Genomic DNA, 23333 nt, shown 5'->3' with positions numbered 1-23333 from the left:
TAAGGTTGAGGAAGCTTGTTACCTAGAGAGGTGGTGATTTGCTCAAGGTCATGCAGTGAGTTACTGGCAGAAAAGGGACCCGAACTCAAAACAAACTCTAAACCGTCTGCGGTTTGGTGTTTAGACTTTCTCCCGGACTTCTAAAGTGCAGGCGGCTCGGTTCGCCGATGTGCCCTTCTCCATCCTCGTGGTGCCACCCCCCAACCCCCCAATTCTTGCAGCAAGCGAAGGCTATGTTTTAAATGACATCTCTTCCAAAATATGTCACCAAGCACCACTCCTGCCGGAGCCGCCTGGAGTGGGGCGGGCGAATGCGGGTCGGGAAGGGGCAGAGGCGGCCGAGGGGCGGCCGGGCGGCTGGCAGGGGTCCCGGGGCGCGGCGGGGGGCGGGGGGCGGGGGCCGGCGGCGGCGAGGCGGCCTGCAGGGAGCAGCCGCGAGCCGGCTGGGCGCGCCGAGCCCGAGCCCCTGCCAGAGCGGGGCGGGGGAGGGAGGAGCCAAGAGCGGCCGCCGCCTCTGCCGGAGGAGCCGCGGGGCCGCCACACTCGCCCCCCGCCCCCCCGCGCTCACTCGCACTCACACCCGGGCGCAGGAGGCGGGCGGCCCGGGCCCCACCGGCCCCCCATGGACGCCCCCGGCACGGGGCGCTGAGACCCCCGCGTCGCTGCCCAGCCCGGTCCAGCGCGCCACGCCGAGGTAAGGGGGAGGGAGCGAGGGGGCATTAATATGCAAATGCCTCGCGATTGATTATGCAAAGCCGCGGGGCTCTCTGGCCGGCTCCCAGGCGGGCTGGGGGCGTCCGGGGGGTACCCGCGGCCAGCCTCAGCCTTCCCGGGCGCCCCAGTGACCCTGTCACTGGCCGGGAGCTTGCAGCTTCAACGCCCTGGGGAAGGGAGGCGTTGCTGGGAGGTCGGTGGGCCCCGGGGTTCGCCGGCGGAGATGGCGTCCGGGCCTCCCCCTCGAGGACCCGCCCGGCCTCTGTCCGGCCCGTCCGCTGCGCATTCCCGGGCCCGGCCCCGCTGCCGGCCGCCGGAGCTCCCCCGCCCGCCGCGCCGCGGTTTGTTTACGGTGCGCCGGAGGCCTGCCCCCCCAGCTCCCACCCCCAGCCTCCCAGGCCGAGGCCGAGTGGCGTTTGCAAGGCTACCTCCAGCAGCGGAGGGCGGTAGGAGTCGGGTGGGAGGTGGGCTTGCCCGGGCCCCAGGAGAAGAAAGTCTCCCCCCCCGCACTTCACTCGCCTCCCCAATTGAACATGGCTCTCTGGTTGCAACACAACTAATTGCAAAAACGCGGCTGGGGGTGTGTGTGTGTATGTGTGTGTGTTGGGGGGTGTATCTGAGGGTCCCTGGATAATTAGGGGAGTTGCAAGCTAGGGTGGTTGGGGAAGAGAGGGAGGAATGGGCCCGTGTTGTGTGCCACCCGCTTCCCTCCCCTTGCAACGTGTCTCTGGTGCCCCTTCTCTGCCTGGGGCCCTCCCTTGTCCAGTGTGCAGGTAAAGCCTGCCGGGTGGGGGTTATAGAGGCAATGGAGAGAGCCTCCCGTTTTCCGGGGGAGGGGGGCTTGGCGGGGGTGGAGGTCTGGAGGTCGCAGAAGGAAAACCAGTGGGATGGGAGCCCACCCCTCAATGCTGGCTCAGGCCCCAGGAAGGGGAGGGATATAGGGGGCTGTGGTCCAAGATGAGGGGGAAGCAAATGTGCCATGCAGACACAGAGATATGCCCACACACACGGCCACATGCACACCCAGGGACACCCAGGCGGACTCAAGGACAGGAACTGCTGGACACACCCACATGGGGACAAGGGAAGAGGCACGCTGCCACTGCACAGGGGAGCTCAGAAGGGTGGGACACACCCATGGGAGACCAACCCTTGCACAGGCATAGGGTCACGGGGAGATGCTCTCATACACAACAAGGAGGAGTCGCTGTCACCCACACAGAAAAAGTCACTATCGCCTGCATGCATGAATGCAGAGCAATTGCACACAGCCACACATTACAAAAGACCCTGTCACTCACAGGCACACACGTGCTCGCATGAGCCCAGTCACACAGGCATCATCGCCTTGCCGTGACAGTCGCTGTCACTGGGTCAAACGCAAATGCAGTTGCACATCAACACACATATACACAACTCAGCAACAAGTATTTTCCTGGACTCTTCCTGTGGCTTTCTGAGGTGCTGTGTACCACACAAAAAAGACCCTGCTCCCATAATGGTGGAAGGCACGCAGTCACTATAGATAACATTCTCTGTCTCTTTCCCTTGTCATCCCACCCCCTAGATGGTGAGCTCCTTGAGACCCAGGAGAATCACTGGAATTGCTCTGGATCCCACCCAGAGCCGAGCATAGGAAGTGCTCCGTAATCCTTTGTAATTGATTGACTGTGGGAACCCTGCACACAGGTGCAGGCATCTGCACACAGTCCCAGGGGCTCAGGTGCAGGAGGCACTCAGAAGGTTCAGGACCACACAGTCACAGGTCTACACCCCCGGATGCACGCACTGTAGCTGTGCGGCCAGGCACTCCCCTAGATGTACACGCAGTCGTAGACTTTTCCCCTCAAGCTTCCTCCTGCCTTCTTTTTCCAGGCTCTTTTTTTTTTTTTTTTGAGGGACAGGAAAATCAGAGCAAAGGGTAAGGGGGAGGGGGTTCTAGAGGCCCGAGTCATGCACGTGAAGCAATGTTAGGTGACTTCAGGAGCTGGGATGACCCTGGCTGCTGGGGGGGAGGGAGTCTTGGGGAGACCTGCCTCCTAGGGAGCAGCCCCCATCCCCACCCCAAAAGCAGATAACCTCAGTGCCCCTGCTGGGCTCGTTGGTCTGGGCCATTACTGGGGATGCTCACCGGCCTTCCCCCCACTAACTCCCGCCGAGTTCCTGCCTCCCACCGGGAGTCTGGCCCCTTTTCTCAGCTCTGCCCTCCTGTCTAAACTTGGAAGCCTCCCTTAGGAGGCCGTAAGCTGGTGAGTGTCTGGGTGAGTGCTGTGTATTTTTGACTTGGAATTTTGCTCCACCACGGTCTCCAGTGCTCTGTCTCGCTTGTGTCTCTTCTCTCTCCCCCTGTTTCTCCACCAGTCTGTAACTCCCTCTCACCCTGTCCCTATCCACCCCCCTCGTTGACCCCTGTTCTGGTGTCCGTTTCTGCCTCAGCCTCCGTGCTTGGAGCTGGGAACCGGCGGTGATGTTCTCCATTCTTCTCCAGTTGCTAGTACTCAGACCCCGCCCCTCGGCCTGCCTGCCCTGCCTCTGGGGTCAGCGAGAGGTTGGGGTGGGGGGCGGGGGGCTCAGCTGGCTGCTCAGGACATCCTGCACTTCCTCAGCCCTGCAGCTGCGGCCAGCAAGTTTGGGGGGCTGAGCATAGGGGGAGAAGGGAAGGGGTCAACCACTGCCCACGCTGACTTCTCAGGCTGGTGGGTTCAGCCTGGGTGGAAGGTCTGGGTGGGCAAGCCATGGATGGTTATCGGAAGCTCCTTCCACACTGACCCACTGGAAAATAATCGCCGCCCCCCCTCCCCGCCCAGGGGCCGTGGCGGGAGTTGGCAGGACCCAGCTGAGCGGGACTCACAATGGCCTTTCTCCACATCCCTGGCAGCTGAGACCCACCTCAGAGATGCCCAACAGCTGTGTCTGCTTTGCCCAGCCTCTGAGCCTGGTTTTGAGGGTACAGCTGCCCAGACTTTGTGTGGGGCTGTGTGAGGCCCTCTCCCATGGGCTGGCCCTTCACTTTGGGCTGGCAGGGCGGGTAGTTCTTCCAGAGAGGAAATCTGAGCAGGGGGCACTTACCATTTCTGGCCATGCTCCCCTCTAACTGTGGTCTGGACAATGGATGAGGAGGTACTGGCACGGATTCCACCCTGGAGAGTCCATGGCTGCTACAAAAAGGGAAACTGAGGCTGGGTCACAGGGAACACATAGCTGGATGAAAGAACAAGGTGGCATGCTGTAATGGTTAAAAACAGGGATATACACGTGCATATATATAGGTATACATAGACACACACACATGTATATATATGTAGGAGCTAGAGTGCCTGGGTTTGAATCCCAGCTCTGTCCCTGGCAGTTGTGTAATCCTGGGCAAGCAATTTAACCTCTCCCTTGCCTTATCTGTAAATTGAGGATGGTAATACCGACCTCATTTGGTTTTTTGAGGATTACAGCCGTCAGAATATATAAAATGCTTTTAAAAACTGCCTGGTGCACAAGCACTGTATGTGTTAGCTGTTACAGCAAGGAAATCTGTGGGTCTGGGGCCCCTGGATTTCTTGGAAAAGCTTGGTGGAGACTTGGATCTCCTGGACATTACAGGCATGAGGTGGGGTTGGTAGGGATAGTGGGTCCCCAATCTCCAGCCTCCTTGTCACCTCTCCATGACACTTCTCTCTCTCCCGCCTGGAGTTTGGGCAGCCTGGAGCCCCTCTGCCACCACTGTGCTTTCCTCTGATCCTCACCTTATTTAGCTGCTTCTTAAAGGAGCCCTTGGTATCACAGCCTGGGACACACCTCCCCGGTTAGGGACAAATGCACGAATGTTTGGGCATCACTGCATCTCTGTTGGGACAAGTCTGAGCACTGGGAGTGTGGGAGAGGAAAAACAAGGAAAGCAGGCTCCTCTCCACAACCCCTCTCACTTCTTATGTGTGGAGTAAGTCACCCTTCCTCTCTCCTGGGGACCCAAAATCTCAGCTTTTGGGTCGGTAGATACCTACCGTTGATCTATCATTCAGGACCCACCCTTGGCTGACAGATTCCCTGCCCCTGCACAGAGGGGACATTAGTGTGGGGGGTGGGGGCAGCACCTGGGGGTCCAGGGTGTATCCTGGGTTGCCTCTAATCCTCTGTGAATCTGGTGATAAAACTCTTCTCTCCGCCCTCCATCCCTTTTATGCAGCTCCCCCAGGACAATGGGAGTGATATGTCCTGTGGTGGGCCACTGGAGAGCCTCTGGAGTGGGGGCACCAATCTCAACCCTAGTTCTCATGGCTGCAAAGGTGCTTGGGGGACTTTTTGCTTCATGGGGAAGGGAGGCACGCATGACTGTGGTGGGAAGACCACTGCCTGGGAGTTGGAGGCTGGGTTTTCACCACTTGCCAGTTGCTGACTTTGGGTTTAGGTTTTCGTAATCTGGAGACAGGGATGCCCACCTTGTGCGGAGTGAGGGCAAATAACATAACGTGAGATGACACCTGTAGTCAGCCCCTGTTGCGAGCTGTCACGGCCAACAAGGCCTGTGGATTCTCGTCTCTTCCCAGGGTCCGGGACGCTGCAGGGTGGGTGGGGACACAGAGGCCGCTTGGAACCAGAGACCGTTCTCAGGCTCTCACAGAGACGGCTGGGGCTGGTGGAGAGAGGACTGCGTGGTTCTCAGGCATGTGGTGTTGCTTGCCCTCCTCTCTGGCAGGCCATGGCTGGGGCACCAAAGGGGGGCCACCCTGTAGCATGCCAGGCTGTGAGGTGGTCCACAGGGAGGTATCAGGAGTTCTCTGGGCAGACAAGGGGAGCAAGATGGAACTCACCGGTGCCCAGAAAATGCTATCTTTGCTCCCCTGCTTTGGAGGCGGGCACCCAGTCTGGGCACGGGGACTGGGGTTAAAGGTTAGGGCCAAGAGCACGCCTCTAGCACTGGCACAGAGCAGCGGGACTGGACCCAGCCCCCAAGCCTCTTCTTCCTCCTGGCTTCCTCTTGTAAGGAGGAGATGAGCTCTTGGCTCCCAGAGCCGCCTGTTTCATTTTCTCTTTTACCCAGGCGCGAGGGGCGTGGGCGAGGGAAGGGGAGTGCGCGGACCTAGGCTTTGGTGGCTATCAGGCGTCTTGGTACACATCAGTGAGTGGGTGTGTTGTGCGCGCATCCATGTGCGCGCATTTTGTGCATGTGTGGGCCGGGGAGGGCTCTGACTATCCGCTGGAATGGGGTACCGGAGCCCGCGGCTCTGCGCATGCGGGGTGAGTGTGTGTGTCTGCACGTGTCCGTGTGTGTGCGGGCAGACTCGGCTGCATTTACTTGCTCGCTCTCTCCTGCTCTCTCTCTCTCCCTCCCCTCTCCCTCTCCCCCTCTCTCCCTTTCCCTCTCTCCCGCTCTCACACACACACAATTTTCAATCTCTCCTCCCTTTCCTCATTCCCTCCCTCGTCTCCCAGCTCCTCTCTCCCCGCTTCCCTCTCAGTCCCTCCCCCACCAACCCTGCCTGTGCCTGTTCGGCTTGGCTGGGGGCTATCTCTGCCTCTCTGGGGGTGCCTGGGAGAACATCCCCGCTTTGCGTTTCCCCTTGATCATTCCCTTCCCTCCTGGGTAGAGCTCTCCAGGGCTCGCAGGCTCCTCTGTGCCACCTCCTCCCTGGAAGAGGGGAGTGGGGAAAGGAGGACCCCAGCCCTGTGCCCATGATGCCATCTGCAGTGAGCGCCTTGGCCCCGTGACATTCATGCCTCCAGCCTTCAGCTGCCCCAGCTCCCAGCTCCAATTACCCACTGGCTGCTGGGGGGGTGGGGGCAGGGAGAGTGTGCTCAGCCTGGGGGTGCTCCTAACTCTGCCTTCTTGGCTATTTGGATCTCCCTCTCCATTCCTTGTGGGGAGTGGGGGTGGTATGGAGATCTGTGGGTTGGCAGGGAAGGGGCTGAGCTCTTGAGCAGGAGCTGTGGGCCCCACCATCGTCAGTAGGCGTGGCGGGGGGTGTGGAGATGAGCCCCACACCTGGGTGCCCACCTTGCTGCCTGATGGGAGCTGGCCTGGGGGTGGGAGGAGGGGCAGGAGAGCAGCAGGTGGGTGAGGTTATGGTGGGGGTGGGCGGAAGCCCAACAGTCTTTGATGTTCCTACTGGGCATCTGGCCCAAGTCAAGGCTACTGTTTATGTCTTTCTGTCTCTGACCTGCAGGGGGGAATTTCCTGTTATATTCTTTTGGGGGAGAGGATCCTTTTGTTTAACCAATCTCCCCCTTATATCCCCCACCCCCATCTCCCATTAAGCCTCCAAGGCCCTAGAGTGGCTCAGGAGATCAGACGTCAGGGGTCACTGCCCTTGAGCTCCAGAATCCCTTCTCATGGGGGCCCTGTGAGAGCCCACCGAAGGCTGCTGCCTTCCCCTGGCCCCCCCTGCTTGCCAAGCTGCTGCCTTCATCTGTGTACTCCTCTGCCATCACACACCTGCCAAATAGCACCTCCCTTCCCGCCTTCACCCCTCCTCTCCCTCCCAGCACTGGGATAACTGGGAGTTGGGTGGGGCAGCCCCGCCCCCCCCCAAGTCCATACCTGAGAGTAGCAGAGAGGGGGATCTGGGAAAGGAGATAAAGATCCCAGCCCTGAGAGGCACCCAGCCCTCAACCTGGGGGCTGGTGTTGCTGCTGCAACCTCTGCCGTCGCCAGAACCCCCGGGGGCTGTTGGTGTCTGTGGCTGCCCATGGGAGCCCACGTTGGCACAGGCGGTCATGTCTGCACACAGATGCCTGTGTTTGCCTGTGCATGCCCGCGCGTGTGTCTGGTGTGTGTGTGTGTGTGTGTGGGCTGCAGTGGCCAGCTGGGCCTCTTAGCATCGCCCTTGTTAGCCCCCATGGTGTGCAGTCAGGGCATCAGTGCCAGATAATTGGGAGTGGGGGTGAAGAATCTACCCCCCACCCTAGCGGCAGGCAAAGGGGAAGGGGAGAGGGAGGTGCGAACCTCCCCACAGCACTATTAATAGCCCACATGCCAGGCCACCAAGAACCAGCTGTCACCGTGGAAACCATTTCTGCTCTGCCCTCCCCCCAGCCTTCGTGAGGTGGAACTCGGGCGGGGCACCGAGCACCCCCCACCCATCTTCCTTTGTTACCTTTCTCTCTGTGTCTCCTCCCCTCCTCTGTCCTTCTGTCTCTCCCACCCTTCTCTCCCCACCCCCACCTCCCTGCCGCCTTTCTTCTTCTCCATCTACTTCATTGTCAACCCTGCCTCTACCCCAGTCTCGGCCCATCTCTTTGTCCTTGCCCCTCCTCATCTTCCCTCTCCTCTCCCCCTTCATCCCTTTCACCCTTCTCCTCTTTCTCCCCTTTTCTCAGCCCCCCTCTCTCTATGTCCTTCCCTCTGCTTGGCAAGGAGGAGGGCTGGGCTTCCCTTAGTGCATTAAGGACAAAGTTCAGGGGCCCTGACAGGTGGGGCCAAAGCCAAGAGTAGACCCAGAGGAGACTGATGTGGAGACCTGGGGGCTGGATCTGGGGGCAGAGAGACCCCCTCTGGCAGCCCTAGGCATCCTTCCAGGGAGTCCCTTGGGTCCACAGGACTGCAGAGTGGGACAGTCCCTGCAGCGGGGACCTGGCATGGTGCCTGTGGATGCTGCATTGGCCTCTTGTCTCTGTCCCCCCATCCCAGAAGCACTTAAGCTTAATGAAATGTTTCCCCCTCCACGGGCGCCTTGCCCACACTGCCACCAGGCAGCTCTTATCTGACAAAGAGGAAGAGGGTGGCCAGGCCCTCCGACAGGTGGGCCTTGCCTCCCAGCTGTCCAGCCTCCTCTGCAGCATGGCTCCAGCCCCTCCACCTCTGGGGGCCTGAGCCTCTTCCTCTGCAGGTCTGTGCCCGTCAGGCACTTGGGGAACTGACAGGATTCCAGGAGGAGGGGCGAGAGGCTGCCCTTCAGGGTGGGTGTCCCCGCCCCACTTCCCTGGACTTTCATCTACCCACGGCCAACGCAGGCCTGGCCCACGTGCCGTGTGCCTCCCTGCATGCTGGGCTCTCTGCCCACTCTGTCGCCTCAGAGGCCCAGGTATGTCCCCAGAGAGACGACAAGGAGCCCTCAGGGGCTCCAGCCTCTAGCTAAGTGCCAGGCGAGGGTGCCCTGAGCGGCAAGGGCAGGACCTTGCTCCGCTGCTCGCTGCCAGGGGCTCCGGGGAGCCTGGGTGGTACCGACAGGCAGCAGGCACTGGTCTGCTCAACGCCCCTCCCAGCAGGCACGTGCAAGCCCTTGGCAGTGCCCAGACACATTTGGAGTTAAGACTGGGCCTGGGAGGGGGAAGGGAAGATAAACATGGTGGCTTAGGTTGGCGCTGCCCCAGGTGTGCCCTGTAGGGGCTGGGGCAGGAGTGAGCGGGGAGGGGGTTCCTCCAGCTCTATGGCCTGGGAGGGAGCTGCCCACGCCACGCGCTGCCACCAGGATTCCCCATCTTGCCTGGCCCACAGCTGTCGGTACCCATTCCTGCACACCCTGGCTGCCTTCACCTGCCCCCAGGGCCTGCTCCCCGGGGCTGCCCCTCTCTCCCTGTGCCCACTCCTGTGCCTGCCTCCTCCCCTCCCCGGGGGCGCCCAGGCCTCAGGCTGGCGAGTGGATTTTTCCAGCTTCTGTAAACAAGTGGTGGCAGCATGCCAGGTGGGCAGGAGACAGGCGGGGGCAGCACCGCAGCCAGGGTGTGCCAAGCACCGAGGCACAGACTTGGGGGGAGGGGGAGACAGGGAGACACCCCGCCCCCGGGGGGGAGAGAGAGAGAGAGACATTCTGATGCAGACAGACAGACAGACCAGAGGAAGCTACACTGGGCAGAGAGAGGTGGAAACAGAGGCGACAGAAAATAGCCCGCTATTGTCAGCCCCACCCCCACGGCTACCCTGGCCCCCCTACCCCTCAGCGCTCTGGCTGGAGCGGCAGGCCCCTGTGCCCAGGCTCTGGGCAACCCCACCCACTCCTTTTCTCCCCCACCTCCACCCCTTAGGGCTGGCTACGCCATTATAAATTTATAACAGGAATTTCTCCGCAAGCCAAGAAAAACTTGACCTACTTTCTTGATGGCTCCCTGGGCTAAGGCTCCCCGCTCTCACCCGTCCCCCCCTCCCCAGTGTCTCCTGTCCAGCCCCCAGTGCCCAGTTCTGGTCTGTGGGGGTATCAAAGACAGAATGGGCCACCCTTCTGTCCTCCTGCCCTGCTCCCCAGGATGGGGACTCACCCCAGTGCCCTGTCCCATGGCCGGCCCTGCCCTGCCCAATGGCCTGACTTATCTCTCCCTTCCCCTCCCACCCTGACTCCTTATCAGTTCTTGGAGGTGGGGCCGAGGGGCAAAGCCTCTGGTGCAACAGTCGTACTGTGGAGGGATGAAGGGGTGTGTGCGGGGAGCCGCACCTTTTGTCCCCTTTCACGTGCCCACACCTGCCTGTCTGGGCAGACACGGAACGTCAGGTCTGCAGCCTGGGGTCAGCAATGTGGCGTGGAGGGAATGGTTGGCCCAGGTCGGCACTGCCCTAGACCCCTGGTAGCAGAACAAGGCCAGCGTTGGAGGCAGGCTGCTGACTAGCTGCGCCCACTTGAGTGAATGTTCAAGCTTTCTGAGGCTTCGTTTACTCACCTGCGAAGTTCTGATACCAGAGGGCACATACTCTCTGTGCCATTAACAGGGGTTATTTTCCATTCCCTGTTCCCTTGCCTTCCTGGTGGGTGGCAGCTCAGCTAAACCAATGGGGAAGGGGAAGCCTGGTCCTCAGACTGGGAAGTGTGATGTGGGACCTTGTATGGGAATCTCCTTGTGGGGCCAGGGTTGGGGAGTCATAACTGGGCCAGCAGCTGGGGGAGGGGGCAGCTCCCTACTGTTTTCAGCGTCCTTCTTTATTGAGGCACTCAGGTGGGTGTTCAGGATTCCTGCATGCCACCTCTACAAACCACACTTCCTTCCCCAGTACACCCCGCCCCCTGCTGCCCTGTGCCTGGGCTCAAAGCTGCCCGTCTCTGGTGGCGTCTTGCCCTACAGTACTGATGAGTTTTAGGAAAACTTGGTGAGGGGGTTGGTAATAGCAGCTGATGTTTAATAGATGCATATTAAGGGCACCACTTCCCAGGTGGTGCTAGTGGTAAAGAACTCGCCAATGCAGGAGACACAAGAGAGGCGAGTTCAATCTCTGGATCAGGAAGATTCCCCTGGAGAGGGAAATGGCAACCCACTCTGGGATTCTTGCCTGGAGAATCCCATGGACAGAGGAGCCTGGCGGGCTACAGTCCATGGGGTCGCAAAGGGTCAGACACAACTGCAAGGACTTAACACACACACAAGGGCCTCACTTGATTGTGAGGATTGAGACAAGGTACATGGATGACCTCATTCTTTCCCTCCATCCTTGTTCATGTCTGGAGATCAGGCATGATCTCCATGTCTATGGATCTCCAGTCTTGCCTGCTGTGTGGTGGTTATTTATTTTTTTGCCTGCTCTCTGTTGATTTGAATGGTTATCCTGGTCCTCTTCCTGTGCCTGCCCTCTATGACTACCACTATCTCATTATTTTCTTTTTCACAGTATTTATTTATTTGGCGTGCTCCAGCTCTTAGTGGTGGCACACTGGGTCTCAGGTCTTCCTTGCGGTATGCAGGAACTTCAGTTGTGGCTTGTGAACTCTTAATTGCAGTCTGTGGGGTCCAGCTCCCTGACCAGGTATTGAACCTGGGCCCCCTGAATTGGGGGCGTGGAGTCTTAGCCACTGGAGCACCAGGGAAGTCCCCCCATCGTCTCAGTATGAGCCCCAAAATGTTGGTACCAAAGGAATCCTATTCGCCTAGCCCCACCATGGCACCGCCTTATCCCTGCCTCTCTCCTCTCTCTGCAGGGACCTCTGGACAGGACAAGATTCAGAAGTTACTCTTCCCACCCAGGACCCCTTTACAGACCCGGCTTGCTCCCCCACCCAGCCCTACCACCTGCCATTCCCTGGCCCCTTTCACCGCCCGCCCCCCTTGGGGCTCAGGGCATGGTGTGAAAGGCCAAGTGCTGAGGCGGGCACCATGGGTGCTGTGCCCTAGGGCCTGGGTGGCAGGGGGTGGGTGGCCTGTGGGTGTGCCGGGGGGGCCAGTGTGCCCACCCCAGTCTCTCGGCGTGCTGGAGGGCATCCTGGATGGAATTGAAGTGAATGGAACAGAAGCCAAGCAAGGTGGAGTGTGGGTCAGACCCAGAGGAGAGCAGGTAATGCGTTCGGCAGCTACGTCATGCCAACTCCTAGGCAGCAAGCAGGGTCACCTGGCTGGGCCCAAGAGAGCTGAGCTTGGGCCTTTTAAGTACCTCTGTGGCGGGGGCCAGGGTCGGGGCATGAGGCCAGCCAGCCTGCTGCCTACCTTTGCCCAGGAGATGAGGTCATGTTCCCATGTGGCAGGGAATTAGGCACCTGGATGGAGAGATGCCCATTCTAAAAGGGGGAGGTGATGTAGAGTAATTACAGGCGGCAGGCACATGGCCCCTCCCTGGATGGTGCTGGGCATCTCAAATCCTGCCCCCTCCCTGGTCCCCTGGGCCACCCTTACCTGCATCTGTGGAATCCAAACAGCCTTGCCATTTGCCTCCTTTCCTCCTCTCCCTACCAGCTCATTCACTTCTGACTGCCAGTGTGCGGTCCAGAAGCCATGGTGCCTGTTACATGACATTTCAGGGCACATGGTCCAGTAGCTGTTGGTCACAGCTCACGCTTATATTTGGAACCTATTGGGAGCCTCACAAGTTCTTCCTTGTTCATGGGCAAGGGCGGGCACTGCCATGGGGCTCCTCCCAGGAAGTGGAAGTGAATACCAGCTATGAAGATTTTGCTCCCACGTGGAACAGACATCAGCCTTGCACACACAGCTAGGGATGGCTTACCTGCCATCTGCAGTGCCTTTCAGGAGCCCAGAGGGTCTCTGCCTCTCCCATCAGCTCCAAGTAGCACAGAGCTCCGTCTCTGTTGGCATGGTGCCCTGGGAGCTGGGTACAGCCTGTGCCTATGGCCAGGGAGAGGGTGGGGGATGGGTGCTCTGGGGAGCAGTGTGGCCGTTGCCTAGGAGACCAGATCCCGAGCCAGGAGGCTGGAGTCCTGGCCCAGCAAAGCCCTGGGGCCCAAGACTGGGTCCCTGGAAGGGTGGAGGAAGTGGATGGGGCTGGTGGTTGGGTAAGGGCAGTGGGGTATCCCCCTACCCAGTCCCCACCCCCGGGAACTCTGAAAAAGGTTTAGCCTATCATTGCATAGCTTTCACTTACAGCCTCTGTACCTCGCTGCCCAGACTTCTTCTGTGGGTCTGGGAGAGTCTGCTCCTAACGCAGAGAAAGGCGGGAATGCCAGTTCCTGGTCCCCCCAGGACTGCAGCCCCTCCCCGTAGCCTCCCCTCCCCCATGTCCTTGCGCCACCTTGTGGCTAGCCCTGGTACTGCACCCAGAGTCTGTAAGTCTGATTAATTGCAGAAGACCGCCAGCTCAGCTGGGGCCTCGGTAGCTAGGCGTTCCCCCATACCCACCCCTCCGGAGACAGGAAGCAGATCTGACCCTCGAACCGTTCTAGAAATTAGACAGGGGTAATCCCCAGGGTGTGTGGGACACGGCTATCTGTGACTGTGACCCTGGCCAAGGTCACTGTGTCAGTGTGTTGGTAGTTACATCGGGCTCTGGAGGGAGGCTCTGCAACATGCCACACACGGGGTGTGTGTGAGAGGTTATACAATCCGTGCATGCATGTAGAAGGCTTATGTAACCTGTGTGTGCCGAGGTTATGTAACACGTATGTGGAGAGGCTGGCCACATGCGTGTGCAGTGGCTGAGGGCTGCTATAATACCTTACGTGGAGGGGCCCTGGGTCTTTGTTCTGGCTCTGACCCCGGTCCACTGTGTCGGCTGGCACAGGTGGGGCCTCAGTTTGCTGTTCTGTTAAATGGGGGCCGTGGACAGGGTGGCTTTGGGAGTCCCATCCTTTTCTCACGTCCTTGAGTCTAGGTTCTGGTGGTCCGCTGTGGTTATCTAGCGTGTGTGCATGAGCTGAAAATCAAGTGACATGCTCGCTGCAGGGAGGGGCATGGTATTATTAGGTGCTTGTCTAGAGGGTTGTGAAACACGTGGGCATATCCTTGAGGTCGTATAACATTTGAGAAAGCCCTGAAAGTCATGTCCACATAGATAATAGAGACTGCTGCTTACATACCATGCTTGGGTTTATACTGAAGGCAGCATAGTTGTTCATATGTTCATATGTGCTGGTTTTATGCTGCATATATTTGTGTGTATTCTAAAGCTTATATAGTTTTAAGCATGTCCTAAAGATTCATGTCCTGAGATTCTTCTGCATATGTGTCAAGTACTGAAGGCTTAAATATGTGGATGTTTTATAGACAATGGATGTTTACGGTTCTCTAATGTGTGTGTCAGTGTGTGTTGGGACCCTTGAACATGCTTGTGCCCCAGCCAAGCCCCTTATCTCTTGCTCAGATAGCTGGACCCTTCTCAGTTTTGTCAGCTGACCTGAAGGTGGGAGGTAGATGGAGGGAGTCAGGCCTGAGGCATGACCTCAGCCTATTGGATGCAAAGAGGGGCTGCCCAAGGTCTGCTCTCTGATTCTGCCCACTTTGCCCCTGTCCAGTACCAGGTCACCAGATGGAAAGCGAAAAAGAAAGAACGGCCAATGTTCCCTGAAAACCAGCATGTCAGGTGAGCCTGGCTGCGTGTGCCCTTCCTCCCCACCCTCAACCCCACCGAACCAGCAAAGGGCTCTTCCGGGGCCTGGGCTTGTACCGGCAGTTCCTGTGTCCTGTGGGAAGAGCCTCCTGGAGAGCTTGGGATGGACTTGTCTGGGTGAGAGGTGTGATGTGGAGCATGCCCCAGCCACTGAGGATGGAGTAGGTCAGAAAGGGCCTCTTCCCTCCCTTCTCCCATCACGCCCTTACCTGAGGTCCCCGAGATGAGCTGCTGCCGAGATTTGCTTCTCCTTCTCCTGTGTCCCCCTGCCCCTGGGATGCAGCAAGAGAGAAAAGCCCTAAAGGGTCAGTCAGAAGAACTGGATTCTCCATATTCTTAGGGAAGGGGATGAGCAAGATGACCTCTGATATGTCTCCAGGACTCTGTCTGGAGACAGAGAACCCTTCAGGGAGGCTGGGCAAGGAAGGAAAAGTGGGGGGATGGAGAGAGTCTCGAAGCCTCTCTGCTGGGGCCCCAAGCCATGCCTGCCTGCCTGCCTCCCTTCCTCCCTCCCAGGGTATATCCCTAGTTACCTGGACAAAGACGAGCAGTGTGTCGTATGTGGGGACAAGGCAACCGGTTATCACTACCGCTGCATCACTTGCGAGGGCTGCAAGGTATGGACCAGCCAGCTCCTGCCCCTCCCCCACCACCTGAGGCCCCCCCCCCACCGTCTCATTCCCTGTAAGCCCCTCAGCACTTGGCCCGACAGACAGCTCTATAAACGTGTAACCTAAAGCCCACCTGTTTCATCGTCATTTCCCGTATTCATTCATTCATTCATTTGTTCATTCATAATCCCTGCTCTCCCACTCCTAGGCAAGAGGCCTCGTCTCTCTGAGCCTCAGTTTCTTCATCTGTAAAATGGGTTAGGATAATGATAATACCTACCACATAGCATTGTTGGGAGAATTAAATGAGATAATGCACATCGAGTATTTAAAACAGTGCCAAACAGAAAAGAAGCACTCAACAAATGTCTGCTTCCATCCATCCACTCAGTGTATTAAGTGTCAGATGTGTAGTATCTGCCTTGACCTCAAGCTGCTCACAGCCTACCAGGGAAAGACTGGTGTTAGCTGAAAGCAATATCAGTGTTTTTGAAATCTGGTTCCTGGACCGCCTATAGTACTTGTTAAGTGCAGGTCCCCAGGCCTCATCCCAGCCCTACTCTACCAGAACATTTTGTGGTGGCTGCCAGGCATCTGCCTTGCAACAGGCTCCCCAGTTGCTTCCGCTGCCCCCGAAAGGTTGAGAACCATTGCTTGGGAGGGGCACGGTGGAGCCCAGAGGAGAGGATGGCAGAGTCTCCCTGGGCAGAGGGGACAAGGTCGTAGACTTGGGGAGACTTAATTAGATCTCACTTTGGGCATTTCAACCTACGTGGTTTGTCTAAAGTCATCACCTCCTGAAAATATAAGACCTTTCAAGAAACAGAAAGATGAAGAATACATCAAGGCTTCAAGATCCTCTTTTCTTGGTGCCAGTCAAGCCAAGACCACCAGGAATGGAGAGTCCCCTGGCAGCGTTCCTGGAAGCATCACCAGCAGTGTAGCACAGAACAGGGGGTCTCACCCTCAAGGCCCTCTGAGTCCCAGTGGGTCATCCCAAGAGGACAGAGATGTCTTCCCACTCCTAGAGAGTCCGATGGGAGAGGTTTAGAGTGAGGCCCAGGAATCCGTATTTTTGATTGGTACTCTAGGTGGATTTTAATCGCACCCCAGAATCTGAGAGCTCAGACCTTGCGTCTCATACCTCAGGTCCAGTTCTGACCGTTTAGCCATATAACTTTGGGCAAATGGCTTAATCTCTCCAAGCTTCAGTTTCGTAGTCGGCAACATGGAGATAGTAACAGTTCCTACCTCATGGGGTTGACACCAGCATTAAAGGTGATGATACATGAAAGAAAAGGTTTAGAAGCTCCTGGCTCAGAGTAAGTATGCAGCATACATTAGCCCTTCTTATTACTACTGCCATCTTGAGTCTTGAGGTTTTTTTCCTTTAAAGCAAAGATTAAACCCTGTATATAAAATTGAAAATTTTATTTGCAAGCTAATACAAGTCCATACCCAATGCCTTTTCTTGATTTTTTTGACATTCTCCCCGCCCTCCACCATTTCATGAATTCCACCTGCATAGGTAACAGGCAGCGTGTATGAGAATGGTTTGGGGCCACTGTTGTTTTTAGAGTTGTTTAGCAAGATGGAGAATCAGGTATTAATTGGATGTCCCAAGTGGCTGTTCCTTCAGGCCTCGTCATATTTCACACCCTCCCAGGCTCAAATCTCCTCTCCATGGTCACCATCCTTACCTCTGCCACCACCACCACTCCCCAGGTACCCCGTAGGCAGTTGGGGCTGAAGATGTGTGTTTCTAAGTCCTGGCAGAGCCCAGGTGATGCTGGGCTTGCTCTGTCCAGAAGATGCCAGGTCCCCTCACTAATTCCCCTAGCCCCCCACCCCCTGCCAGAGAGCTGCATGGTTGGTTCAGGAAGAGAAGATCGTGATCACACCATGCTCTGTCTCTCCCCTCCACGCCCCCACCCCAGGGCTTCTTTCGCCGCACAATCCAGAAGAACCTGCATCCCACCTACTCGTGCAAATATGACAGCTGCTGTGTCATTGACAAGATCACCCGCAATCAGTGCCAGCTGTGCCGTTTCAAGAAGTGCATCGCTGTGGGCATGGCCATGGACTGTAAGGGGATGGGTGGGGGAAACCGGGCCAGGCAGCTGTAGGTGGGGGTGTGTTCAGATGTGGCAGCTCCCTTCCAGGGTACCCACAGGGCAGAGTGACCATCTGGGTCAGGCTGGTGATGGAATGAGTATTCAGAATCTTCAGGGAATTCGGCAGTCCCTGCTGCCCTCATCTCAGAAGAAAAGGAAACAGAGGATTCCTCTATTGGCCCTGAGCACGGGCCCTGGTGCCTACCTGCCTTTCACCAGTCAAGGGTCTTCAGAGAGTTGTTGGGTAGAAATAAGTCCTGAGTACCCCACCATTACACAGTATCTCTGACTACCAAGGAAGGCACTCCACTTCTCTGTGGGGTGAGACAGGGCATCTTGTTAGCTAGGGACTGGATGGCTCAGTCTTCCAGTAACCACTGTCTCCCTTAGACCAGAACATTGTATCCTCTGGGTCAGCCGAAATCGGAGTTGATGTGGTCCCAGTGATTATCATGATCCAGGTTGTGCCACCCGACTGCTAGGGAAGTCCTTTAGCCTCTCTTGGCCCTTCCCCTGAGTTTCTCCAACCTAAACACCGGGAAGAGTAGTTTCTGAGCAGGTGACAGAGTGTGCCATGCAAAGGGCATCGTGTCTGTTGTTGACAGTGGTTCTAGATGATTCGAAGCGGGTGGCCAAGCGCAAGCTGATTGAGCAGAACCGAGAGCGGCGACGGAAGGAGGAGATGATCCGATCACTGCAGCAGCGACCAGAGCCCACTCCTGAAGAGTGGGACCTGATCCATGTTGCCACAGAGGCCCATCGCAGCACGAATGCCCAGGGCAGCCATTGGAAGCAGAGGCGGAAATTCCTGGTAAGGAGAGAAGGGGCATGAGTGAGAGTGGCAGCCTGGTGGCCAGGAGAGGAGAGCGAATTCAGAGTCTCGCCTCCTCCAGGAAGCCTTCTTGGACTAGTCCACCCCAAAGCTGCTAGTCTGCACAACTTGGCATTCTGATTTGTACACCCGTGTATGTGTCACTGCCTTTTCCATCTGATTGGGAGTTCCATGAGGGCAGGGCCTTGCCTCATCAGATTTCCAGTGAAGGGGGGAGGATCTCTCCTCTTTTTCTTGTCCACAGTGACTGGGAGGCAGGGACACGGACACAGTCATGGAACAGTATTTTGGGGAGCCTCCTGGGGGCCACGTGTTGTCTTGGAAATAGTCAGCGTGGGAGGAGATGGACAGTTGGTTGTGTATGGTGGGGGAAGGCAGAGAACTCCTGACGGATGGAGTGCATCAGTGGGTGAAACAGTACTCTGTAAGGAGCACCAGCTCTGAAACCAAGCACGTACGTGTGTGTGTGTGTGTGTGTGTAACAGGGATCAAACTGCCTGGGTTCAAATCCTGTTTCCACCGCTTACTAGTCCCTCGACCTTGGGCTTATTACTTAGCTTCACTCTGTCTCAGTTTCCTCACCTGTGAAATGGTGATAAATATAACATCAACTAATGGTGATAAGTCATGGTGAGGATTAAATGAGATAATATGTGTAAAACACACGGCCTAATTCCTAGCTACGTGTTAGTCAAATGTAGCTTCTGTTGTCATGACATTACGGCTACTGGTGCTACGATCCTTGTTCTTCTTAGCCGTCTCGAAGCTCTGGTGCTAGTCTGTTCTCTGCCGCGAGGTGGGAGAAGCCCTAGGCCTGGGACACAGAGTCCCTAGGTGCGGTGGCCCCACTTCCCCAAGCTGCCTTGGAGCTCCCCCTGGTGGGCAGGGAGCCTCAGTGAGTAGTTGAAAGGGGTCTGCAGCCCCAACTGACCCCCATCTCTCCCTCTAGCCGGATGACATCGGCCAGTCACCCATCGTCTCCATGCCAGACGGAGACAAGGTGGACCTTGAGGCCTTCAGCGAGTTTACCAAGATCATCACCCCGGCCATCACCCGCGTGGTGGACTTTGCCAAAAAACTGCCCATGTTCTCCGAGGTGAGTGATGAATGGGAGGAGAGACCTGGTGTCACACTGGAGGGAAGCCTTGGGCTGCTCCCCAGGTCACCCAGTCCCAGCTCATCCTTATCTGAAGCTCTCTGGACAGGGAGCAATTCCTATAGGTCAACACACCCAACACACACACACATGCATGCACACACGCATGCACAGGGCGAGCTGGTTCCTAAAGAACTAACAGGCTCTCTGGGCCCGGCCCTGCACCCCCAGCCTCTCCTTGCCCAACTCCCCGCAAGTCTACGTGACCATCCTGACTCTGGAGATTCTTATTTTAAAGAGCACTAACTCTGTGGACCAGCTGCCCTACTGGCTTGAGACCTTGGCCACGTGGCCTAACTCCCTAAACCTCCCTTTGCTCATCTGCAGTGGGCATGGAGGTAATGACAGGACCTAACTCAGAGACCTAGTTGTGAGGCTTAGTGAGGCAAGGTAGGTCTGCCACCCAGTGCAAGGGTAGCTGTCCAGAGCACGCCTTCCCGGTTGGTGGTGGCCTCGAAGTTCCCAGGGGCACCTTCAGGGGACACTTATGGGGAGGGTCATGCTGAGCGTTCCTGTGACTCTGCAGCTGCCTTGCGAAGACCAGATCATCCTCCTGAAGGGGTGCTGCATGGAGATCATGTCCCTGCGGGCGGCTGTCCGCTATGACCCCGAGAGTGACACCCTGACGTTGAGCGGGGAGATGGCCGTCAAGCGGGAGCAGCTCAAGAATGGCGGCCTGGGTGTCGTCTCTGACGCCATCTTTGAACTGGGCAAGTCACTCTCTGCCTTTAACCTGGATGACACGGAAGTGGCTCTGCTGCAGGCTGTGCTGCTAATGTCAACAGGTACCTAGCCTGGCTGGGTGGGCTCTGGAGCTTCCAGGGACTGAGAGCTTGACTGGGCCCTAGGCTTGTCCTTCTTTAACCTCTCAGTCTCTCTGTTCCCCAAGCCCACCTCTCTGTCCCCCAAGCTTATCCCTGTCCCCAGGCCCATCCTCTGTCCACTGTCCCCTGCTCTGTCACCCATACCCCTCTGTTCTTCTCTCCAGGCCCATCTCTAGCTTCCCATGCCCTCTTCTCCTATCCTGGCTTCATTTTTCACCTCTGCCCCACATCTGCTCTCTGTCTCTCATAGTCTCCTTTGTTCCCCACTTCTGACTCTGTTCCCATCCACCTTCTTTTCCCCTCCCTCCTCTGTTCTCAGAACCCCCCGTCCCTGCCCCCAACCTCCTCCTACTCCTCCACCCAACCCACCTCTCCACCCCCTAGGCCTGCCTCGTCTCCTAGTCTCCTCTCTTCCCAGGCCCACCTCTGACTCCTCTGTCTGCTTTACCTGCCCCTCCACCGGCTTTGCCCTGCGGTTGCCCCCCACTTGTCCCCCGCCCCCGCAGAATGCATGTTTTTCTCCATTCTCCCCCAGCCTCTGGGCCTCTGCCCGCCCTCCACCCTCTCAGCCTCCTGCCCCTCCTTCCCTGCAGACCGCTCGGGCCTGCTGTGTGTGGACAAGATTGAGAAGAGTCAGGAGGCGTACCTGCTGGCGTTCGAGCACTACGTCAACCACCGCAAACACAACATTCCGCACTTCTGGCCCAAGCTGCTGATGAAGGTGACTGACCTCCGCATGATCGGGGCCTGCCACGCCAGCCGCTTCCTCCACATGAAAGTCGAGTGCCCCACCGAACTCTTCCCCCCACTCTTCCTCGAGGTCTTTGAGGATCAGGAAGTCTAAAGCCTCAGGCGGCCAGAGGGTGTGCGGAGCTGGTGGGGAGGAGCCTGGAGAGAAGGGGCAGAGCTGGGGGCTGAGGGAGACCCCCACACCTCTTCTCTCCTCCGTCTCATCCTTGGATAGATTCAGCTCCCCACACACACCCCCACACTGCCCTGTCCCTCCTCAGAACCTCCAGCCCTGGGACAGGGCAAACAAATGAACTTGCCATGAAAAGGACAGTGTGGGAGGGGGGCGGGGGGACCGTGTCCTGCAGTTCCCAGGACCCTGTCCTCGGAGAAGGTAGGAGAAGGGAGGGAGAACTAAGTGCGGACAAGCCATCTTGACCGTAGGGGATAGAGGAATGTGGGGTGGGGGCAAAGGCCCTCACTCACCCCCTACACACACACAAGAGAGAGCCCCCTCGCCCAGTCTCTTGGCCTAGGTCCCCCCTCCAGGCTGAGGGCCTCTCTACTTCCCCAGATGCCTGGTGCAAAGAAAGGCTTGGCTTGGCTCCTCCCCTGGAGGTTAAAAATTAGTCATTCTAACTGCACTTTGGAAACCAGGCAAGGGGAGAAGATAAATGAAGAAATACTAGACAGAGGAAAAAAGAGCGAGCGACTGATAGAGAGATGATATTAAGTTATTAACTGAGGCTGGCCAGAGGGGAGGACCCCCCCTCCCACCCCCGAGCACTTTGAGAGCTGCCCCTCCTCCCCCCAAATCAGAGAGAACTGCCCCCATCCACCGTCAGGTCCCCAAGGGTAGGGCTGCCGTCAGAGCTGTGAGTTAGTGCAGCAGGGTCCTGGCCACGCCCCCTTGCCTTGCCCCTCCCTCTGTGCCCTTTGGCACCCCCGCCCCAGTACTCCCTCTGCTCTCTGCCACTCGTGCCCGCTGAGTTCCATCTACCTCTCACTCTGGATGCCAGCTGGCCCCTCACCAGCCTGCCCTGCTGCCCGCACAGCTCCCCTTTCAAGTGCCCAGCCCCGGGGGCCTCTCCCTGTCACCCCCCTCCTCTTCTGCACCTTGGCACCCACACAGGAAAAACTGTGGCTCAAGCTCCCGCCCTCCTCACATCCTGCAGTATTAGCTACGATCCAGATGCTGCTGCCCTGGGACGGGGGTGGGGGGGCAGCATAAGGGAGGCGAAAGGGGTGTGTGTGAGCTTCTCCCAGAACCTGCACACCCGCGGGCCCCTGTTCCCATCCGTCTGCTGGGTTCTCTCTAACCCCTGCCCTCCTCCTTTCCTGCTCCCACTAGCACTACCCCAGACTCCAGGCGGGCGGGCCCCGGAATGGGGTGCTTAGATCAGTGGCACTTAGTCAAGGCCCTGGGGGAGAGGGCGGTTGGTGCTCCGCCTTTTTCCTTTGAAGCTCTTCAGGCCAGCCGCCCCTGTGCCCCTGGGACCCCTTCCCCCTCTTCTTTTCTCTAATTCAGGGACTTTGGCTTGAGCCACCTCCCACCCTCCTGGTGAGGAGTGCTCTGTTGGTCTGCACTTGGGTGAGCTGCCCTCCTCCTCCCTTCTTTGCCAGTGCCCACTCCGCAGGGAAGAGAGGGAGGGAGGAGGTAGCCCTCTGAGGGTGGGGGAGGGGAGGGCGGGGAGGGACAGAGCAGACCGGAGGGCCCTGGGCTCAGGGCTGCATGTCGGCAGGGATGGATGGGTGGACATAGATGCCCCCGGAAGCCATGGGGAATGGGGCAGGGGGCGGGGGGAGGGGTGCCAGGGCTTCCTGCGCTTTGCACTATTGGGGCAAAATGTCTTAAGCAGTGGGGAACCTGCCACCCCACCCTGACCCTCAGCCTGCCACAGCCCCCTATACACATGCACACACATGCGTGGACACACACACGCACACACACACCCACACCCACGGGAAGGCAATGCTACGCTGCCCATCGGGCCATGTCCTTTCCCCGTTCAGGTGTTCCGCTGGGGGTGGAGGCCTGGAAGAGCAGTGCTGTCACCTGTGCGTGCGCCTGCCCCGCCCCCTCGGGCTCCTGGGCTGCCCGTGCCGCCTTTGTCTGTCTCAATCCCCATCTCTCTTCTGGGGTCCTGATTCCTGTATTATTCCAGTCCCATGGATGAGCCCTCTCATACCCTCCCCCCACCCCTGGGGGCCCAGTGGAATTCCTGACCTGTCTGCTGTCTCCCCGTCCCTGCATCCCCACCGCCACGTCTCCATTCCCATTCTCAGCCATGCACATGGTGGAGAAAAGGCCTCCAAGAGGCTTGGCCTCTTGCAGGCACTTGGGAAACCCTCCCTACCCACCCACCCCTGCCCAGTCATATGAGCTGTGATCCCCCACTCCTCCCCGTAACCCCTGACCCCTCCCCCCACTCTCAGTGAGGTGGGGGGTGTGTGTGTGTGTGTTTTTCTCTGTGTGAATGTGTGAGCAAGTACACGTGGTGGGGGAGGAGCTGGGGGACTCAGGAGTGCCACGCACCTGCTCTAGACGGGCAGCCAGCCGTCCCAGTCCCTGCTTTGGAAGTGGGGGACAGGGCCCTCTTCTGGGGGCCATTGGTGCTAATGAGGGGGATGGCCTTGATGTGGGTGCTCAGCCTGCCTTCCCCAGTATTGGC

At 58.1% G+C, this 23333-nt stretch overlaps 2 protein-coding genes across 6 annotated transcripts in view; one reads left to right on the top strand and one right to left on the bottom strand.

Moving 5' to 3' along the window:
• Nucleotides 1-12398, bottom strand: part of MED24 (mediator complex subunit 24) — a 43837-nt gene extending 31439 nt beyond the window's left edge. Inside the window, exons 1-2 of one of the 3 annotated variants that reach the window (XM_086357815.1) lie at nucleotides 12229-12398; nucleotides 3784-3872 (exon numbers count right to left, since the gene is read on the bottom strand). The gene's annotated coding sequence lies outside the window, so the exon portion shown is untranslated. The remainder of the gene's footprint in view (nucleotides 1-3783; nucleotides 3873-12228) is intronic. The other 2 variants (XM_086357806.1, XM_086357807.1) reach the window with 2 other exon arrangements.
• THRA (thyroid hormone receptor alpha) lies at nucleotides 243-21344 on the top strand. 3 transcript variants are annotated; one of them, XM_086357824.1, is made up of 8 exons: nucleotides 243-694; nucleotides 14301-14368; nucleotides 14912-15012; nucleotides 16944-17091; nucleotides 17726-17931; nucleotides 18902-19048; nucleotides 19635-19893; nucleotides 20526-21344. In XM_086357824.1, the coding sequence occupies exons 1-8, from the start codon at nucleotides 243-245 to the stop codon at nucleotides 20774-20776; spliced, it is 1632 nt and encodes a 543-aa protein (XP_086213950.1). In that variant the 3' UTR covers nucleotides 20777-21344. The 3 variants fall into 3 exon arrangements, with proteins under 3 accessions (XP_086213950.1, XP_086213948.1, XP_086213949.1); XM_086357822.1 differs by lacking the exon at nucleotides 243-694 and adding an exon at nucleotides 11541-11893; XM_086357823.1 differs by lacking the exons at nucleotides 243-694; nucleotides 14912-15012 and adding an exon at nucleotides 11776-11893.
• The last annotated feature ends 1989 nt before the right edge of the window (nucleotides 21345-23333 follow it).

Source organism: Bos grunniens, chromosome 19, assembly GCF_055505025.1.
Source record: "Bos grunniens cultivar Pamir isolate PY7600 chromosome 19, Bosgru_T2T1.0, whole genome shotgun sequence".
In the NCBI taxonomy this organism is placed as follows: domain Eukaryota; kingdom Metazoa; phylum Chordata; class Mammalia; order Artiodactyla; family Bovidae; genus Bos; species Bos grunniens.
Note: the sequence above shows the minus strand (reverse complement) of the source record. Positions and strands in the feature narration are given on the sequence as shown.